Consider the following 21,376-nt stretch of genomic DNA (forward strand, 5'->3'; position numbering starts at 1 on the left):
AGAGAACGGTTTTTATGTCAGCCTGAAGTAGTGATCTACATGAGCAAAGACATGGGTCTGGAAAGAGGAAAAGAATATTTGAGACAAGGTATCATACTTTACTAGAAGTGAGAAAACCCGGAGTAAATGGTGTGAGATAAATCAGCCTGCACACTTCCTAAGTGTCAGCACTGTTCTAGGAGCTGGGACAGTAGCTGTAAACCAAACAAAAACTCCTGCCCTCACGCAGCTTACATTCTGATCAGGAGAGACAGGAAACAATATTAAGAGGTAAATGTTCAAACATATTAGAGGCAGAATCTAGGAGAAAAGTATCCAAGGCAGAGAGAATAACCAGGGCAAATGCCTGAGTGGAAACTGTGCTTGCCATGCTGGGCCAGGAGTGAGGCTACTGGGTGTGGAGTCAGAAACCAAGAAGGCGCAGAGACTGGACCCTCCTCGCATGCTGACAAGGTGGCCTGCACAGCTCCACATCACATGCACATGTGTATAAAACACCAGACCAAGGCTGGGAGCAGTGACTCACGCCAGTAATCCCAGCACTTCGTGAGGCAGGGGCAGGTAGATCACGAGGTCAGGAGTTCGAGACCAGCCTTGCCAACGTGGTGAAACCCCCATCTCTACTAAAAATACAAATATTAGCTGGGCATAGTGGTACACGCGTTTAATCCCAGCTACTTGAGGGGCTGAGGCAGAAGAATTGCTTGAACCTGGGAGGTGGAGACAGAGGTTGTAGTGAGCCAAGACTGCGACATTGTACTCCAGCCTGGGCGACAGAGCAAGACTCCATCTTTGGGGAAGAAAAAAAGGAAAAACAGACCTCTGAATCGGAGAAATGGACAGTTTATTACTCACAGTGAACACAGCAGCCAGAACAGTATCTTTAGTCACTTTCCCATGCCCCTATTCCTAAGAAGAGGGCATGTGGATCGTGCCAGCTGGGCAGGCAGTGGGTCTGCATCCCAGGAGAGGGACCCGAAACTGGGAGACTTGGAGATTTTATCAGGGCTGTGGAGGACCTGCCTTTCCTCTCCTCCAGAGATAAATGACTCATTATCCAGCAACACAGAGGTCAGCACCGACCTCACCAGCAGCAGGCACACAGGAGTGGCAGGGGCATTGGGAGAGTGGGAGGCAGCACAGGGTCAGCTCTTTCACGAAAACAGAGAAACGGGGCAGCTCTAGAGTGGGAGTAGGGGCACAGAGAACAGGAAGGAAAGGCAGCCGGCGAAGGTATGATATCACACCAGCTCCCACTGTGGGCACCCAAACCCAAGCGTCCTGGGAAAGTCTGGGAACTGTTAAAAATCCACACCTCAGCATCACCCTGCCAAGGGGTGGGGTGGGGTATGTACACATCCCCATCATTCCTTGATTGAAGGCTGCAGAAGAATGGAGTTCATGCCAAGGCACTTGAGATCGACCACGGATGCAGCCAGGCAGAGGCAGAGGAAGGCCGGCCCTATCCCAGAGAAGGGCAGGACAGGGGTGGACGTGGGGCCCAGGGCACTGTGGCAGTGCATACAGGGACCTGGGCAGGCACAGTGTCAGTCAGAGGTCCAGAGACCTGAAAGTGAGAGGGGCGGGACCCTTGAGGTTCAGGGAAAGAGCATCTTATACTTTTTCCATTTTGCAGTGACTTGGAGATTTGTCCACACCAGTGCACAGAGACGCATCCTCCTTTTATTTCTTTTAACAGCCGCTTAATGTTTTATCCTAGCAGGAACCCTACCATGGGCCATTTAAAGTGTTTCAAATCTTAGGGGGCTGAGCCTGGTGGCTCACACCTGTAATCTCAGCACTTTGGGAGGCTGAGGCAGGAGGATTGCTTGAGGTTGGGAGTTCAAGACCAGTCTCGGCAACATGGCAAAAACTCATCTCTTAAAAAAAAAAAAAAAATTAGACCTGTAGTCCCAGCTACTCGGCAGGCTGTGTGAACAGCAAGGGGTCAGTCTGGTTGGGAGTCTGTCTGCCGGGGGTCTGGCTGGGGTCTGCCTAGATAGGGCCTGATTTGCTGGGGGTCCATCTGTCTGAATAGCTGGAGATGTGTACTCATTTGGGGGACTTGTCTGTCAATCTGGAGGATCATGTCTGACTAGCTGGGGTCCATCCATCAAGACATCAAGATGAGAGTCTGGCCGGCTGGCTGGGATGTCAGGATTCCATGTGGCTGATGTCTGCCTGTCTGGCAGTCCATCTGGTTGGTTAGGAGTCTGTCTGGCCAGAAGGTCTGTCAGCCAGCCAGCCCACCTGAGGGTGGGGGTGGGGTCTGAGAACTCTGTGTATCTGTTCAGCAGGGGATCTGTTTATATCTGTCTAGTAATCTGACTAACTTAGGGGGTCCACCTGGCTGTCCAGCTAGCAGAGGTGTCTGTCTTTTGGGGGCTCTGTTTGGTGGTCTCTCTGGCTGCACTGGTCTATCAAGCTGTTGGCTGGTCTCTCTCTCTCTGGCTGGGGATCCCTTTGTCCACCTGTGGACTGTATCTCTGAAGCTTTGGCTGTCTGTCCAGGTTGGTGGTCCATCTGTCTGTCTGCCTATCTGGAGGTCTTTTTATCGGTCTGCCTGGGGTTAATCTGCTTGGCTGTGGTTATGCCTGGCTTAGTTCTGCCTGGATGGCGAAGTGTCCATCCACTTCTCTGTGTGGTCCCCTGAGTGTCCAAGTGAGGGAGGCTCAGGTGCTGAGGATGGACTAGTGCTATGTGGTGAGGAGAGCAGTCTCCGGAAGCTCATCTGTCCCTTCTCCCCTTCATAACTCAGGGGTCATGCCCCTTCCTGATCTTCTTTCTTGAATCTGCTCTGTGCAGCCTCACCAGCCACTATACCCTAGCTACCTCCTCCAGCCTCAAGCCTTGAATGCTACAGTCATTGGGGCAAAGCCCCCCATTTCCCACCCTGAGAAACTTTAACTTTGATCCAGGCCCACTGTTTCCATTCTGCGCACGGCGCTCAGCAGCGCCGGGGCATCAGCAGTCCGAGCTCACAAGAGGCAACAGGCAGGAACTGGCGTAGACTTACACCCGGGTCCACTCAGCAGGCGGGTCCCGGGGACCCTTCGGCCTCCCAATGCGCAGGTTGAAACCTGGGAGAAGAAGGGTGCCGTGGGTCTCATGGAGAAGCTGAGGTGTGTGGAGGCTGGCAGACATGAAGAAGGCCATCCCCCAGCCTCCAGGTCCTCCTGGTTCACTGCAGCCACATCCACAGGACTAAGCTCCATGCCCCATCAACCCCAGACTCCTGGGTTCACTCAAAGCAGCAAAGTCCCAGCAACCCAGGCTCTACCTGACTTACCTAGCCCACCGGTCTGAGCTCCACCCGCCACGTCCTCGTAGGCGCCAGATCCGGCAGGACTTTGGTCAGCAGGAACTGAGGGCAGGAGACCCCCCACGGGTCAGCTCCGGAAGCCCCAGGGAGTCCCAAGACCCCACCCCTAGCGGGGACGCTTCCCCGGAGGCCCGAAGGGGAGAGCCGAGGGCGCCGGGCGGGAGAAGGCGCACACCCCGGACGTGGCCTCCAGCCTTTGGGCGCGGCCAAGACAAGTATTGCCAGGAACCCTGCCCCTGGACCGCGACTGGGACCGCCAGGGGGCGCTTCCGGGGCGTGGCCAGGGACGCCTGGACATCAGCGTCGGGGCGTGGCCAGGCTAGCGGCTGGGGTCCCCGCGGCCGCCAGGGCCTGACGGACCAATGCAGGATGGTTCCGCCCTGCGGATCACAGCAGGATGATGCCCTGAGAAGGAGCAAGCCTCGACTCACTGCGGCCAGGCAGCGTCCCCCTCGCGTCCTCCGCGTGCGCCCCGGGTCGCTGGGCGCGCGGCGTCACCTGGCTGTAGAGCGGTGCCTCCTCCGCGCTGCGCGCCCCCGTCCCCGTCCCCGTCTGTGTCCCACGCCCGGCGCCCGCTGGAGCCCCGCGCTTCTGCACCACCGCGTAGGTGTCAGCCATGGCGTGGCCCGGGGACGCGGGCACAGAGATGCTCCTGCAGGCAGGGAGGGCCGGGAGGAAGTGAAACGGCGGCGCTGGGCAGGGCGGGAGTGGGGAGGCTGCTCAGCGCGCAAACCACGGGCTTCCTTCCCGCCGAGGCGGTGCGCTAGATGGGAGGGAGGGCTCCTTGGGTTGGAGGCCTCGCTTCTGTGTCCCTAGCGCCCTGCAAGTTAGGGGGATGAAGGAGGAACGGGGTCAGCCTGGAAGGTAATTGGGGCAGAGTGTTGGTTTGAGGGGTGGTCATTTCTGTGTCAACGTCTACTGAACAAAAGAATGCGGAAGTGGCATAGAAGACAGGAAGGGATGACCGCAAGGACAAGGGCCTTAAGTCTCCGCTGCGAAGGCGGCTCAATTCCATGTCCGCAGCACCCAACGTGCGGCCTGACAAGAAGGCGGCGTCTGGAATTATTTGCTGAATTTTTTTTTGTTGTTCTTTTGAGACAGGATCTCGCTCTGTCGCCCAGGCTGGACTGCCGTGGTGCGATCTCGGCTTACTGCAACCTCCACCTCCCGGGCTCAAGCGACTCTCCTGCCTCAGCCTCCGGAGTAGCTGGGATTACAGGCTCTCGCCAGCACGCCTGGCTAATTTTTGTATTTTTAGTAGAGACAGGGTTTCACCATGTTAACCAGGCTGGTCTCCAGCTGGCCTCAAGTGATCCGCCCTCCTTGGCCTCCCGAAGTGCTGGGATTACAGGGGTGAGCCACCTGAATTAAGGTTTGATTAGAGGATCCAGGAAAGGCCTAACTCAGAAGGCAGGGCAAGCCTTAGAGGCAGAGGCAAGGGGTAAATGAATCATCTTGGGATGATTGAATAATCTTGGGGTGGGTTCCCAGAGCTCAATTCGAAAAAAGGGCCAGCGAACACTTGGCGAAGTGAACAAGGAACGGACTGGTGTTCCAAGGATGAAGAAGGGGTTAGCCTGAGAAATTGGGCAGGGAAGAATGCGGGGATGGAGCCGGGTACCTGAGGACCCCTCCTGGTGGGCGGGGTATGGCGAGAAGTGCCTGGGGAGTCCGGAGAAAGAGGGCATCGTCGTAGAGTGGGGCACAATTCTGAAGAAAAACAGGAGGGGAGGCTCCTGAGGGAGGAAGCTGGCCAGGCCTCTCAAGGGGCTCTGGGAGAAAGCTTAAGATGGGAGAGCCTGATAAGGATGCCTGGAGGAGGGCACAGGTGGATGTCATAGTCAGTGCCTGCTCCCAGTAGTCCCGGGGGCTGGACCCTGCTCGGGGTCCTGGTCTCTGAGGGTGCTGATGGTGGACAGGAGAGTGGGAAAGGAGCCTCTGTACCTCTTTGATGTTCTGGTAGTGGGGGCTGGCATTCTGGAGCGTGGAGCAGAACATCTGAGCCACCGTGTGATACAGGAACCTGTACTGCTCCTGTTGGGGTGAGGGACCATCAAGAAGGGAAGGCAGGGGCAAATGACAGCAGTGGGCCACTGTCCCTGAAGATTAGGAGACCCAGGGTTCACCTCTGTCTGCACGGCCGCAGGCCGCTGCTTCCTCATCTTAAGGACCACATCAAAGAGACTGAAGTCAGGTGGGATCATCTGGGGCAGACAGACAAGGCACTTGAGCAGGACACGTGGTCATGGGCAGCACACTGCACACACAGGATGTCTGCATCGTACCTGGGTCAGGAGCAGCTGCCTCACATAATCCACGGTGCACAGGACACCTGTTCGCCCGCAACCCGCACTGACAAGAGAATCAGAGTGTGCCTGGTCAGGTCCTGACCACAGCCCCTTTTAGATGGGGCATTTGGGGATGGGGGTGAGGGTCCTGATGGATCCCCTGCAGCGCCTCTTGATTCCCAGAATCTTCAGATTATATCTGAACAAGGAAAACCTTTTTAATCACTTACATTTTGTTGAGCAGCAGCTGTGTGCTTATTCCCCAGCTGAGTCTGTGCTGAACAAGTGCTCACAATTACAGTCCATGGAGGTGAGCAAGGGTTCTCAAAATAGGCACTCAGACTACAAGACTAGCCCCATGCCCTGTACTCCCCTCCATGCTCTGTCCCCTCTGCCTCACCAGACCCTCCTGAAGCCCATTTCCAAAACCTGCAGTGGACACAGAGGGGTTCAGGGCCAGATCCCTGGAGGCGACGGGCTTCCTCCACCATGACGAGCATGTGGTCAGGACTGCTGGGGACCCCACGGTCTGGCCAGGACATATACTGTAGCTGGTACACAGAACGGGACTCCTGAAACACAGAAAAAGATGAGCAAAAGACTTAGAAAAAAAAGAAAAAAGCATTAATTGGCCATCTACTATACACCAGGCCCACTTCTAGGCATCTTCCATTTATGTCTACCAGACAATAACTGAGGAAGTGGGTACTAGTATGATGCCCATTTTTACAGGGGAGGAAACCTCTCCCCTTTCAGGAGCCCCTTTACCTCCTCCTCCCCTGTCGCAGTACCTTCTGGAATGTGACCTTGAGGGTCCTGAGCATGATGTCCTCATTCAGCCACTTCTCCTTTATCTGAGTAAGGGGGGGGTGGGACAAGTAAGAAGAGGGAGGAGAACAAAGATCATAGGTACCAGAAGACATTTATAGAAAGCAAAGCATTCCTGATTAAAAAATCAAATACAGAAAACATTTTAAAAATTCATATAGCCCAAACTTTCCCCAAAGCTTTCATTAAGGAAACATTTGACACAGGAGAAAAAGAGGAACTATTATAAAAACACAAGCCCTTTTGCAATGAAAAGAGATGTCTTTTGTTCTAAAATGAAACTTTTATTGTATTTATTAAGTACTAACTGTATGTATGACTTGAGAGAGTTCCCCAAGCTCTTTTGAAATGGTAAGAGAAGTAAGAATTTCAACAACCTAACCAGGCACATTTACATGACAGAGATTAACTGATTGTAGCCAAAATAAAAATGCAAAGGCTATCCCTATATTAAGTTCTAACTATTTGCAGGCTAACACCAGAGGGTTTCCTGCAGTATGAGTGGACTGTGGGTTAAATCATTCAACCTTTTAGGCCCAACCCAAAGCCTTTCCACCCTGGGAATCTTCCTTGAAAACTCCTACAGCTTACCAGAGTGATGCAGAAAAGCCCAGTCTGCAGTGGCTCCTGCTCCTGGGCCCAGTACCGCTCACACCTTTTCTGCAAAAGGTAAGAGAGAAATGGCAGGGAGTGAGAAGAGGGAGTCAGCTTCAGAGCTAGCTCAATCCTGCCACAAGACACCCCAAGTGCTCGTGGTGGAAGCACAGGCAGCTATACTTATAACCTATAACAGAGGCCAGCCAACAGAGCCATCAGATTAAACACATGCAGACTCAATGGAGGTGCGCTGCTGACCATGCAGGGGAAATACAGTCCAGGATACCCTCCCACTGTAAGCAACTAGAAACTGGACAAAATACATGAGCCACTATTTTCAGACACTGGTTGGCAGGCATTGCAGTACTGTGGTCACTGAACAGACCACTCCGGCTTATTGCATGGAAGTGTCACCAGGCTGTAAGACATGAGTCTAATGATCCCACTGAGTTGAGCCAGAGACCATGGCTCAAGGAGGCAAAAGCAGCTAGAATTTGCAGGGCAAAGTCCTGGAAGGAACAGAGGTATGCAAATAAAAACAAAACAATAACTTGCGTAGAAGTCCCCTCCTTGATTCTTTGGTTGAATAATCTGAATATATACAACATGAAACCCCATGAGGCCAGGCAAGAATAACTTACCATGAAAGAATAGTAGGGATCTGTAGGATGAACATTTCCTTGAGCTTATGATGAGAAAGAATTCACATTCCCTCTAGCTAGAGTATAGAGGCATTATCAACTATAAGGGGCATTTAGTAGGGAACCTAGAATGACCACACATTAGAAGTATGGCTGAATTAATTCTAGAACAAAGGCTACTTGATCAACCATCCAAAAGTTCCTGAAAAGGCAAAACACTCTAAAGAAAACAATCCAACACCTGTGCAAAATTCAAAATATCAAGCATCCAATAAAATTTTGCTGGACATACAAAGAAGCAGGAAAGTGTGACCCATAACCAGGAGAAAAATCAGTCAATAGGAAAGGGCCCAGAAATAACAGTTCAGGAACGAAGCAAAAATCTTAAAATGGCTATTACAAATACACTCAAAGATGAAAAGGAAAACATGAACATGATGCAGAGTGGAATGAAAGATACAAAAAATAACCTGAATGGAATTTATAAAGAGGAAAAATAAAATATATGAAATGAAAAATCCACTAATAGCAGGGTAGACACTAGAAGAAAGGATCAATAGACATGAAAACATAGCAATATAAATAATTCAAAATGAAATGAAAAAAATGAAGAGAATCAGTTCTCTGTAGAAATATGCCAGTCTAGTGTATGTGCACGTGGAGTCCAGAAGGAAAGGAGAAAGGGGGATAACAGAAACTTTATGTGAAGAAATAATAGGTGAAAATTTTCCCAAATTCAATGAAACTATGAACCCACAAATCCAAGAAAGTCAATGAACCAGAGGGAGAATAAACCTAAACCTAAAGAAAGTCACGCCAAGGCAGATCATGATCAAATTACTGAAAAAGAACGAAGAAGAGAAAAAAAAAATTTTTTTTTGAGACCCTTGCTCTGTCACCCAGGCTTGGAGTGCAGTGGCTCAATCTCGGCTCACTGCAACCTCCAACTCCCGGGTTCAAGTGATTCTCCTGCCTCAGGCTCCTGAGTAGCTGGGATTACAGACACACACCACCATGTCCAACCTTTTTTTGTATTTTTAGTAGAGACAGGGTTTCACCAGGTTGGCCAGGCTGGTCTCGAACTCCTGAACTCAAGTGATACACCTACCTTGGCCTCCCAAAGTGCTGGGCTTACAGGCATGAGCCACCACACCCGGCCCCAGCAGAGAAAATCTTAAAAGCATTACGCACAAAAGGACACATCACATACTGAGGAACAAAGTTAAGAATTATAGCAACATTTTGTCAGAAACGGCAAGTCAATGGTATGATATCCTAAAAATGCTGAAAACCTTTTCAGACAAATGAAAGCTGAGGGAATTCATCACAAACAAATCTGCATTATGAGAAATATTAGAGTAAGCTCTTCAGATGCTTACAGACAGTGGCTGCTGCCTGTAATCCCAGCTATTTGAGAGGCTAAGGCAGGAGGATTGCTTGAGGCCACTTCAACACCAGCCTGAGAAACATAGCCTGTATCTTAAAAAAAAAAAAAAAATTAAAATTAGCTAGGTGTGTTGGCAACATAGCTAGCCTGTATCTAAAAAAAATCTTTTTTAATTAGCTGAGTGCGGTGGCACACCTGTACTCCCAACTACTTGGCAGGCTGAGGTGGGAGGATTGCTTAAGCCCAGGAGTTTGAGGCTGCAGTGAGTGGTGACTGCACACTGCACTCCAGCCTGTATGACACAGTGAGACCCTATCTCTTAAATAAATAGAATAAGTAAGCTCTGCATACAAAAGGAACATGATACAAATGGAAATACAGATCTACACAAAATAACAGGGAGAAAAGTAAGTGGCTAAATGTAAAAGATATTTCATTTTAAACATCTTTAAAAGATAATCTAGTGAATTTTATCAAACAAAGAGGAATTAATACCAGACTTTCACAAACTCTTGCAAAAAACTGAGAGGAAACATTTCCCAACATATTGTATGAGGCTAGTATTACCCTGGCACCAAAACCAAAGACATCACAAGAAAAGAAAACTACTAACCAATATCTCACAAACATAGACACAAAAATTCTCAATGAAGTACTAGCAAAGTATTAAACACCATGACTAAGTGGGATTAATTCCAGGAATGCAAGATTGGTTCAACATATGAAAGTCAATGTCATACACCATATTAGTAGAATACAAAACACATGATCATCTGAATAGATGCAAAGAACAAAATTTGGCAAAACTCAACAGCGTTTCATAAAAAAGTTCATTAGAAACTCAGTGCCCAGGATTTTTATTGGGGCACCATCTGCACAGAATGTAGGCACACTCTGCCTAGCCTGTACCAAAATGTCAGACTACCAGCTGGAGAACAGGTGCTCTGCATAAAGCATATTGTTTGTATTAACAGTTCAGGCATAGTGAGCCACTGTTATCAGAAACCTAGGTTTCTAGAGGCCACCCAAGAGTCAACCTTACAGGAAGGCCTTTCTAAGCATAAACATTTATGCTTGCCATGTTTAACTCTTCTGCACAGCAGGGGACCTACCCAAAATAGCCAAAACAATCTTGGAAAAAAGAACAAATTTGGAAGACTCATACTTCCTGATTTCAGAACTTCTACAAAGGTATAATAATCAAAACTGTGTTACACTGGCACAAGGATAAACACATCAATCAGCTTAATAAAATTGAGAGTTCAGAAATAAACCCTTATATTTATGGCCAATTAATTTTCAACAAAGGGGCCAAGACGGTTCAATGGGCAAAGCATAGTCTTTTCAACAAATGGTGCTGGAACAACTGGATAGTCACAGGCAAAAGAGTGAATGTGGACCCCTATCTCACATCACATACAAAAGTTCATTCAAAGTAAATCTGAGACCTAACTGTAAGCAAGAAAACTACAAAACACTTAGAAGGAAGAATAGGAGTAAGTCTTTATGACCTCTGATTAGACAATGACTTCTCAGATACACCAAAAGCACAGCAACGCAATAGATTGGAATTAAAATTTCACAAAATGTTTGTGCTTCAAAACACACCATCAAGAAAGTGGAATGACAACCCACAGAATGGGAAAGACATTTTAAATCATGTACTGATAAGGGACTTATATACAGAGTAACGCTTACAACTCAATAATAAAAAGACAACCCCAAATAGCCCAATTTTAAAATGAATAAATGACCTGAATAGACATTTGGCCAGAGAAGATATACAAATGGACGAATAAGCGCATGAAAACCAAAACCACAATGAGGTACCACTTCCCACTCATTAGGATGGCATATATGTCATTGTCATATGCCACATAATGATGTTTTGGTTAACAACAGACCACATATACGATGGTGGTGCCATAGATTATAATGGAGCATATGTAGAAACCTGATACATGGCACTTGATATTGACACTGCATATTAAGTTGGGGAAATGATTGATACTCAGTAATGGTGCTGGGACATTTGGTTTTCCATATGAAAAATATATAAATAAAAAATGTATATACTATCTATGTTTGTGTAAGTATACTCTATGATGTTTACACAATGACAAGATAGTCTTAACAATGCAGACCATATCCCTGTCATTAAACTACACATGTCCCTCCCTCTCTCTCTCTCTGCTGATGGGAACGTAAAATGGTACAGCCACTGTGGAAAACAAAATGTTGAACATAGAGTTATCGTATGATCCAGCAATTCCATTCTAGGTGTATACCCAGGGAACTGAAAACAGGGATTCAAACAGATACTTGTATACCAATTTTTTGTTGTTGTTGTTGTTGTTGTTTTGAGATGGAGTCTCGCTCTGTCGCCCAGGCTGGAGTGCGGTGGTGCGATCTCGGCTCACTGCAAGCTCCGCCTCATGGGTTCACGCCATTCTCCTGCCTCAGCCTCCCAAGCAGCTGGGACTACAGGCGCCTGCCACCACGCCCGGCTAATTTTTTGTATTTTTAGTAGAGATGGGGTTTCATCGTGTTAGCCAGGCTGGTCTCGATCTCCTGACCTCGTGATCCGCCTGCTTCGGCCTCCCAAAGTGCTGGGATTACAGGCGTGAGCCACTGTGTCCAGCCTGTATACCAATGTTTGTAGCCGCATTATTTACAATAGTCAAAAGGTGCGAACAACCCAGATGTCCAACAGGCGAATGGATAAGCAAAATGTGATATATACATACAATGAAATATTATTTGGCCTTGAAAACAGTGAAATTCTGATACACACTGCAACATGGATGAACCTTGAAAAAAGGACAAGTATTGTATATTAGTGTATTCCTGATTCCACTTGCATGAGGTACCTAGAACAGGCAAATTCATAGGGACAGAAAGGAGAATAGAGGTTACCTGGAAATGGGGGAATGGGGAGTTATTGTTTAATGAGTACAGAATTTCTGTTTGGGATGATGAACATGTTCTGAAAATAGACAGTAGGAATGGTTAATCCATTGTGAATGTACTTAATTCAATTGAATTGTACACTTGAAATGGTTTAAATGGCAAAATTATTTTTAACATTCCTCACTGAGCACCTATAAACTGGCAAATTTTATGTTATGTATATTTTACCACATCATTTAAAGAAAGACACAATGGCATACCACTTCACAACCCCTAGGATGGCTATAATTAAAAAAAAAAAAGACAGTAACAAGCATCAGGGAGAAGAAATGGGGACCCTCAAACATTGCCGTGGAAATGTAAAATGATGCTGCCGCTGTGGAAAACAGTTTGGCAGTTCCTCAAAATGTTAAAAATAGAGTTTCCATATGGCCCAGCAATTCCCAGCAATACCCAAGAGACATGAAAACACACATCTACCCAGAGACTTGTATATCAGTGTTGATACCAGCACTGTTCATAATAGCCAAAAAGTAGAAAGAACCCAATTTCTGTCAACTGATAAGTAAAATGTGGTAGATCCATTCAATGGAATAGTATTCAGCAAACAAAACAAAACAAAACAAAACAAAATGCTAAGCAAAAAAAGGCTACATATTATATGATTCAATTATATGAAATGTCCAAAGTAAGCAAATGTATAAAGACAAAAATAGATTAGGGATTGTCTAGGGCTGTAGAGGTTGCTGGGAAATGGGGAGTGACTGCTAATGGATATAGGATTTCTTTTCTTTTTCTTTTTTTTTTGAGAGACAGTCTTGCTCTGTGGCCAGGCTGCAGTGTAGTGGCGCAATCTCAGCTCACTGCAACCTCCAACTCCCTGGTTCAAGCTATTCTTCTGCCTCAGCCTCCCGAGTTGCTGGGATTACAGGCACGTGCCACCATGCCCAGCTAATGTTTGTATTTTTAGTAGAGACGGGGTTTCACTATGTTGGCCAGGATGGTCTCGATCTCCTGACCTTGTGATCCACCGGTCTCAGCCTCCCAAAGTGCTGGGATTACAGGCATGAGCCACCATGTCTGGCCTGGATTTTTTTATGGAATGATGAAAATGTTCAAAAACTTATTGTGGTAGGCCGGGCATGGTGGCTCATGCCTGTAATCCCAGCACTTTGGGAGGCCGAGGTGGGTGGATCACGAGGTCAGGAGATCGAGACCATCCTGGCTAACACGGTGAAACCCCGTCTCTACTGAAAATACAAAAAATTAGCCAGGCTTGGTGGCAGGCGCCTGTAGTCCTAGCTACTCGGGAGGCTGAGGCAGGAGAATGGCGTGAACCCGGGAGGCGGAGGTTGCAGCGAGCTGAGATCGCACCACTGCACTCCAGCCTGGACGACAGAGTGAGGCTCCATCTCAAAAACAAAAACAAAAACAAAAATCTTACTGTGGTAATAGTTGCATAGCTCAGGAATATAGAAAAATGATGGAACTGTACACTTTAAATGACTGAATTGTGTATCAATAAAGCTGTTTAAAAAGATATTCTAAAACAACTATAATAGCAGTGTACTGTGGAGTATATTTTATATATAGAACTAAAATATATAGTAACAATAGCACAAAGCATGGAAAGGGGTAATCGAAATATACTACAGTAAAGTTCTGACATTTTACATGAAATGTAGAATATTATTTGACTATAGACTATAAGTTAAAGATATATATTGTAAACCCTAAAGCCACAACTAAATATTTAAAATAAAGATGTATAGCTAATAAGGGAATAATTACTATGCAATAGATTAATAAAAAATTCTCACTCTGAAAGAGACAAAAAAGAAGAAAAGAACAAACAGAGCAAATAGAAAACAAATAGCAAGATGGTAGGTTTAAACCCAACATTATTGATAATTACATTAAAGGCTGAATATTCCAATTAAAGGCAGAGACTGTCAGATTAGATTTAAAAGTAAGTCCTGGCTAGATGCAGTGGCTCATGCCTGTAATCTTAGCACTTTGGGAGGCCGAGGTGGAAGGACAGCTTGAGGCCAGGAGTTCGAGACCAGCCTGGATTATACAGTGAGACTTAATCTCTACAAGAAATAAAAAACAATTAATCAGGCATGGTGGTGTATGCCTGTAGTCCCAACTCCTCAGGGAGGCTGAGCTAGGATGATCACTTGAGCCCAGGAGTTTGAGGTTACAGTGAACTATGATTGCACCACTCCATTCCCCTCTGTCTTAAAAAAAAAAAAGTCCCTACAATACACCACCTACAAGAAACACACTAAAAAATAAAGATGAACATAGATACAAAGTAAAAGAATGGGAAAAGACATACGCAAACTCTAAAGAAATTTAAGGCCGAGGGCAGTGGCTCATGCCTGTAATCTCAGGACTTTGGGAGGCTGAGGCAGGTGGATCACCTGAGGGCAGGAGTTTGAGACCAGCCTGGCCAACATGGTGAAACCCCATCTCTACTAAAAATACAAAAATTAGCTGGGCGTGGTGGCAGGCACCTGCAATCCCAGCTACTCGGGAGGCTGAGGCAGGAGAATCGCTTGAACCTGGGAGGCAAAGGTTGCAGTGAGCCAAGATCATGCCATTGCACTCCAGCCTGGGCGACGAGGGAAACTGCATCTCAAAAAAACAGAAAGAAAGAAAGGAAAGAAAGAAAGCAAAGAAAGAAAGAAAGAGAGAGAGAGAGAGAGAGAAAGAAAAGAAAGAAATTTAAATGGCTGTATTAGTATCAAAGTACACTTCAGAAAAAAATATTAACAAAGAGTCATTACATATTAGAAAGGGATCCAATCATTAGGAAGACATAATCCTAAATGTATATGTACTCAATCATAAAGTTTTAAAACATAAAAAGTAAAACTGAAAGAATAGTTAAAGCAGATTTCAACATTCCTCTTTCAGCAAATAATAGGGCAAGCAGACAAAAAAAAATTGTCAGAAATAAGACTTGAATAGTGCTGTTGACAAACTTGACCTAATTAATACTTATTGAACAGTTGGTAATTTCAACACTCCTCTCTAAGCAATCCATACATTTAGAGAAAATAAATCAGTAAAGATATAAAATATACAGTAAAGATATAAAAGTGTCTTTTAAAAAAGTCTGTAGTTGACCTAATTGGTATTTACAGGACACTCCAGCCAACCAAAGCAGAATACACATTGTTTTCAAGTACACTTGAAATTAAAGTAGAAAATGAATTAGTTGGGCGTGGTGGCATGTGTCTGTATTCCTAGCTACTCAGGAGTCTGGGGCAGGAGAATTGCTTGAACTTGGGAGGCAGAGGTTGCAGTGAGCTAAGATTGCACCACTGCACTCCAGTCTGGGCAACAGAGCAAGACTCTGTCTCAAAAAAAAAAAAAAAAAAAAAAGTGGAAAATGAAAAAATCAATAGAGAAAATGAATACAAATGAATACAACCAAAGCAGGTTCTTTGAAAAAATAATAAAATGATAAACTTCTAGTCCAAAGATTGGCTGACATTTTTATAAAGGGTCAGATAAATACTTTAGAATTTACAGGCCATATAATATATTCAACTTGCAACTACTCAACTCTGCCACTGTAGCATAAAAGCAGGCATACACAATATGTAAATAAATGAGTGTGGCTGTGTTCTAATACACTGTTTACAAAAAACAGGCAGGAGCATGAAAAAAGAGATAGCGAGAAAGAGAGATGAGACAGAGAGAGAGAGAGAACACAAATTACCAAAATCAGGAATGAGAAAGAGACATGACTACAGATCATACAGCCTCCACCATCAGCTAGTCACCCCAGGGAACCCCCACCCCATCCATGGAGCAGGCAAGAATGTAGAAACCACATGAAGCTATGTGCCTTCAGCCTTCAATGTTGACATGCATTTATTTATTTAGTAACTAATTTATGTTAACAGGCAAAACAAAAATCCCTGGCCTTGTGGATCTTACCTTCTAAATCACGGAGATTAAGCATAAACAATGTACATAATACATTTGTAGATTATCCAGTGTGTTAGGAGTTCATAAGAACTGTGAAGAAAAAAGGAAAAGTAGGACAAGGGAGGGAGAATGGAAGTGCTGAGAGTTTAAAATGGTGTGAAGACCCACCCAGGAAGGTCTCATTGAGGAATTAACATTTGAGCAAAGAAAAGACCTGAAGGAGGTGATAGAGCAAGCCACAGGGAAGGATGTCCTAGGCTGAAGGAATAGCCAAGGCACAGACCCTGAGGCAGAGCCATCCCTGGAACATGGGAACAGCAGAGACCAGAGTTGTTAGAGTGGAGTGAATAAAGGGAAGAGAGGTGGAAAGAGAGATCAGAGCCTACAGGGGAAGCAGTCAGAATAGGGCCTTATGGTCTAAGGTGTGAAATGGCTGGGAAGCCCAGCAGGAGAGGGGTTGCCAACACTGGGGGATGAATAACATATCAACAAAAACTTAGAGGAACAATGGGGCTTCCCACAGAGCCACAATAAGGTCACTCCAAGAGCTGGACCCTCGGGTCCTGGGGTCAAGGAGGAGCTAGCAAGATCCCTCCTCCCTCCTCCCACAAGGACATGAAACCTGGGGGCAGAGGGCACCTACCCGCCCATTCTCTATCTCTCGACAGGCCATCAGGATCACCTAGACAAGGAGGGTCAGGGGAGAGGAAGGTGATTTGGGTGAGGGGGCTAGGGAAACTGCCGAGGGGGTACTTAGATGTTGACCCCACCATTGTGCCCCACCCCCAAGTGCTGACCTTGACCCCAAACTCCCAGACCAGTCTCCAGAAGTCTAGCAGGGTGTGAGGCAAGGGTCCTTGCGTGGCAATGTAGGCCAGGCTTCCATCCACGCCCTGGTGAGGGCCGAATTCACGACTGAGATTCTGCGGCCCACCCCCGGCCACTCCCAGTCCACCTCCTTCCGTGACCCCAACCCTCACCCGGATGAAGTTGCCATTAATGTAGTCGCTGTGTCCCTCTTCCCGGAGCAGGGAGAGGATTACTCGCGTCTGATCATCTGTCAGCAGATAAGGTGAGAAACGTGGAGTTTGGGTAGGATAGGGTGACGGAGCCTCTGACAGCCCCCTGGCTGAAAGCCAGCAGGGGACCACACACATGCAGAGATCCCACCAAGGTGCCCTTGTGGGCTGCTGAGCAGTGCAGAGGGTGAGGCTCTGGGAGGAGAGCACAGTGGGTGACGCCAGTGCACACTGACGCCTGGACAGTGGCGGGGCGTGCGAGGCTGCACCGACTCCCTATGGAAGCCCCGACTTACATGGCAGCACGTCTTTGTAGCGGTTCTTCCTCACGTTCTCTGGCCGACTGCCGGCCTCGGTGGAGCACACGCCGTCAGCCTTCCAGGCGGCCGAGCAGGCCTGGATGTCCTGGTAGAGCATTATGAGTGGGTCAGGGAGGGGAGGAGACAGGAGAGGAGCCAGGTCAGAGTCCCGGGCCACCTAGGCACGCTTGCAGGATACAAAGCCAGTGGCCTGGGGAGGTGAGTGCAGACCCCGACGGCACTGGGCCTGCCTAATAATAATGATACAGAAATAGTGACCCAGGGCACCTTCTCTGTGCCACTCTCTGTGCTAAGGGCATGTAATCATCACAGGTTCCTGCGACGTGGGTACTATTATTGACGTCCCCATTGTGCAGGTGGGAAAGTTTATGCACCACGTGGTTCAGCGACTTGTGGAAGGTCCCAACCAGGAAGTCACACGGTGAGGGTTGAACTCAGACCCTCTCGGCACCCACCCCCTGCACACTCAATCTGTGACACTGTCTTGTAAGCAATAACTGTAATGAAATATATTATGGGCTATGTAGCTAAACATATAAGACAATGTACAATGAATGCATAGGCATTATAATGGATAACATATTATGTACAAGATACTATAGGCACTGTGTTACTGGGAGATTATAATAATAATTAGTGAATCGTGTATTACCATCATCGTCAGGTATTCGTAATCTCAATGATAATAAGTAACACCCATGCCACCACTGTGTGCCAGCCACTATTCTAAGTGCTTTACTTGTGTCCATTGGGTCATTTAAGCCCTCATGATGCCCTTGTGTAGTGGGAACACCTAGAAGAGTGCAGTGATTCCTGCACATGCAGGAGGCAGGCTTGGGGAGCAGGGGTGCCCTCACCACCCAGCCTTCCGTATGTGAGGCCCTCCGCACTGTACACGGTTCAGAACCCACCCAGTCGCATGATGTCATATATCACATGGGTATTATGTTTACGTTTGTTACACACATTCTTATATTGTATAATTATATATTTTACATTTATTATGCATTTCTTAGTTTCTTATATACAATGTTTCTACATGTGTGTAAATTACTTACGTTTATAATTATCTGTTACTTTTTTTTTTTTTGAGACGGAGTCTCGCTCTGTTGCCCAGGCTGGACTGCAGTGGTGCGATCTCGGCTCACTGCAAGCGCCGCCTCCCAGGTTCACGCCATTCTCCTGCCTCAGCCACCCGAGTAGCTGGGACTACAGGCGCCTGCCACCACGCCCGGCTAATTTTTTGTATGTTTAGTAGAGATGGGGTTTCACCATGTTAGCCAGGATGGTCTGGATCTCCTGACCTCGTGATCCGCCCGCCTCGGCCTCCCAAAGTGCTGGGATTACAGGCGTGAGCCACCGCGCCCGGCCATCTGTTACATATTTTATATCTACTTATGAATTTATCAAATAACTTTGGTCATTTTATAAATTATAATCTTTGTTATATTCATTTGTTGTATTGTTTTATGCAGTTATGCAATGTTTATTGTATAAACGGTCATTTATAATACTTTTATATATTTGTCGTATATTTCTAAACTTGATATGCGTCACCATATATCAGTTTATGCGTTTGTATGGTATGTTTCTATGTCTGGTACATAAGCGATTACACTTTAAACACGTCATCAACTGTAATGTACAGTGCCTAGGATGCTGCGTGAGCCTTCCTAACGCTGGGCTTGCACTACCTGTATTGTAACGTTTAGATTTTTTGTTTTGTTTTGTTTTGTTTGAGATGGGGTCTCACTCTGTGGCCCAGGCTGGAGTGCAGTGGCACCATCTCAGCTGTGCAGTGGAACCATCTCAGCTCACTGCAACCTCTGCCTCCCAGGTTCAAGCGAGTCCCCTGTCTCTGCTCCCCAGTAGCTGGGATTACAGGCATGCGCCCATGCCCAGTTGATTTTTGTATTTTTAGTAGAGACGGGGTTTCGCTGTGTTGCCCAGGCTGGTCTCGAACTCCTGAGCTCAAGCGATCCTCCCACCTCGGCCTCCCAAAGTGCTGGGATTACAGGCGTGAGCCACCGCACCTGGCCCACGTTTAGAATCTTTATAGGCAGTGACGAACGCCCCTACGAAGTGTGCGCCCAATATGTGCTAAGTGCTTTTCACCCACATCATTTAATCCTTAGACCAGTTTGGTCATTCATGTCCCCATTTCACCAAGGGAGAAGCTGAGGTCAGAGGGGCCAGGTAGACCCCCTGGACCACACGCGGATGGCCGGGACGCGGATTCGGGCCCGGACGCGGATTCGAGCCCGGCGTTCACACCCTCACCACGCCACAGCCTCCGTGTTCCTCTTCGCCCTGCTGCAGCCCCTTCCTTCCTGTGGTCACAGGAGACAGTCAGGTCGCCAGAAGCGGCGGGGCCGGGGCTGTCCAGCGCAGCAGGGCCGCCCGCCCTCCCCTGCGGCGCCCGCCCCGCCTGTCCCGCCCGCAGCCAGGTTGTTCCGGGAGCGCGACGAGGACACCGGGAACGAGGGTGTGCACGGTCCGTCCCGGCCTGGCCGTGGACGTCGCGCTCCGGGGCCGGGGGGCAGAGAGTGAAGACGGAGACAGCAAGAGCGACAGAGAAGTGCTGGGGAGAGAAACATGGAGAGACCCCCCGAGGCGGGGAGACACCGGGGACACCGAGACAGAAAGGCAGAGCCCGCCGGGCGCGGAGCACAGGCGTCCGCAGTGCCAGGGCCGGGGCCCGCCGCTCGCGGACCCCGTGCGCCACTCACGCTGAACTCGCCGGCGAGGACTGCCCCCTCCCGGCCGCCCCGCGCTTCCAGCCGCTCCAGGAAGCTCCGCGCCGAGTCCAGGCTGCGGCTCATGGCTCCGCGGGCCAGCAAGGTCCAGCCCAGCCGCCGCGCGCGCCGCGAGTGTGGACGCCGCGGGAGGCGGAGGCCGGTGACTGAGTCCCCGCCCTTGCCTCGGCAGCCAATGGAAGCGCGCAGCGGCGGGCAGGGCGGCCCAGCCACCGTGTTCTGAGCCCGCGTAGCCCCACCCCGGGCGCTCGGGCCGCTGTGGCGGGAGCCCTCGGTCCTCGCGGGCTGCCCTGAGCAGAGTCCAGCGCCGGCGCTTCCCCTTTTTTTCGGCTGCCGCGCCCACTGGTGGGGGGTGGCACGGTCCCAGGTTCGCTCCCTGCCGCTTGGGACCCGCCCCCAGATCGGGATCCGCGCCCAGGGGCCGACCTCCGGGTGCCGGCTCTGGGTGGACGGCCGAGCGGTCTCGCCCGGCCCTCCCGCCCGTCTCCTGGGAGCCAGGCCGCGCGGAGTCCGAGCTGGGGCGGGCAGCAGCCTTGGGTGGAGACGGTCGCCGAGATCAGGCTGCCCCTCGTGCCAGAGGACCCCGGGTCGGGGGCGTCCCGCGCTGTGCGCTCCAGCCGGGCCCAAGGGAGGCCGGGGAGGGGCAGCCACGCCGTGGGAAAGGCCAAGTGGCAGCGGAATCTTCTCTATCTGTGTATTTCCCGAGGAATTTGTGGTTCCTCTTTTTCCCGGATGCGCTGGGGCACCAGGGTCAGTCCTGTGTGAGCATCTCGACCTGCACAAGCCTGCTGGGAAACAGAACTGAGGCACTGGAAGTGGGTTCTGGGGAACGAAGAGCTTCTCTTTTTTGCCTGCCCTGACACTCCCATCTTCAGAAAGTGTGCAGAGGTCAGAGGAGAGCCGCCTTTCCAGCTTCCGGGATCACCGAGGGGAGGCTGGAGAGAATGGACTGGCACCTGGGTCTCTTCAAGGACAGGCCTAGGTTAGCCCCCTTCTCGCCGAGGTCGGAAGAATTAAGAGGGGTGTCACTGGAAGGGGCGTCAGTGGACACCAGTTTGAGGTCGTTGAGGGGTTGAAAGGTAGCATTGGGGCCTGGATGTGTGCCTGAGTCTCTGAAGGGTCAACAGGGGCATGATGTCAGGTGGTCAATTTAATTCACTAGGGGCCATCAGAGTATTTAAGGGCACACTTTCTTAAAGGTCCCGGTAGGAAGTGGTTTTGGCTTTGCTATCGCTGCCCCAGCTGCTTAACTCAGCTGTGGCAGCATGAAAGCAGACAATATAGTGTGGCTGTGTCCCAATGAAACCATTTATAGACAAAGAAATTAGAATTTCATGTAATTTTCGTGTGTCATGAATTATTC

The 21,376-nt window shown here is 48.6% G+C and overlaps 1 protein-coding gene across 3 annotated transcripts; it reads right to left on the reverse strand.

The window, feature by feature from the left end:
• Nucleotides 1-827: 827 nt before the first annotated feature.
• PTPN18 (protein tyrosine phosphatase non-receptor type 18) lies at nucleotides 828-20,136 on the reverse strand. Of its 3 annotated transcripts, XM_019022186.4 has the most exons (16): nucleotides 19,987-20,134; nucleotides 17,234-17,342; nucleotides 16,899-16,975; nucleotides 16,716-16,811; nucleotides 16,562-16,600; nucleotides 7,030-7,098; nucleotides 6,402-6,464; nucleotides 6,040-6,182; nucleotides 5,608-5,674; nucleotides 5,449-5,526; nucleotides 5,267-5,356; nucleotides 4,944-5,032; nucleotides 3,754-3,974; nucleotides 3,290-3,364; nucleotides 3,017-3,080; nucleotides 828-1,567 (listed from the first exon to the last, which is right to left on the reverse strand). In XM_019022186.4, exons 1-16 carry the CDS (start codon nucleotides 20,077-20,079, stop codon nucleotides 1,552-1,554), a joined length of 1,389 nt encoding a protein of 462 aa, XP_018877731.1. In that variant the 5' UTR covers nucleotides 20,080-20,134; the 3' UTR covers nucleotides 828-1,551. The 3 variants fall into 3 exon arrangements, with proteins under 3 accessions (XP_018877731.1, XP_004032596.1, XP_030864581.1); XM_004032548.5 differs by having other exon boundaries at nucleotides 828-3,080; XM_031008721.3 differs by lacking the exons at nucleotides 16,562-16,600; nucleotides 16,716-16,811; nucleotides 16,899-16,975; nucleotides 17,234-17,342 and having other exon boundaries at nucleotides 828-3,080; nucleotides 19,987-20,136.
• Nucleotides 20,137-21,376: the final 1,240 nt, after the last annotated feature.

The sequence above is a fragment of the Gorilla gorilla genome, chromosome 11 (genome assembly GCF_029281585.2).
Source record: "Gorilla gorilla gorilla isolate KB3781 chromosome 11, NHGRI_mGorGor1-v2.1_pri, whole genome shotgun sequence".
Taxonomy (NCBI): Eukaryota; Metazoa; Chordata; class Mammalia; order Primates; family Hominidae; genus Gorilla; species Gorilla gorilla.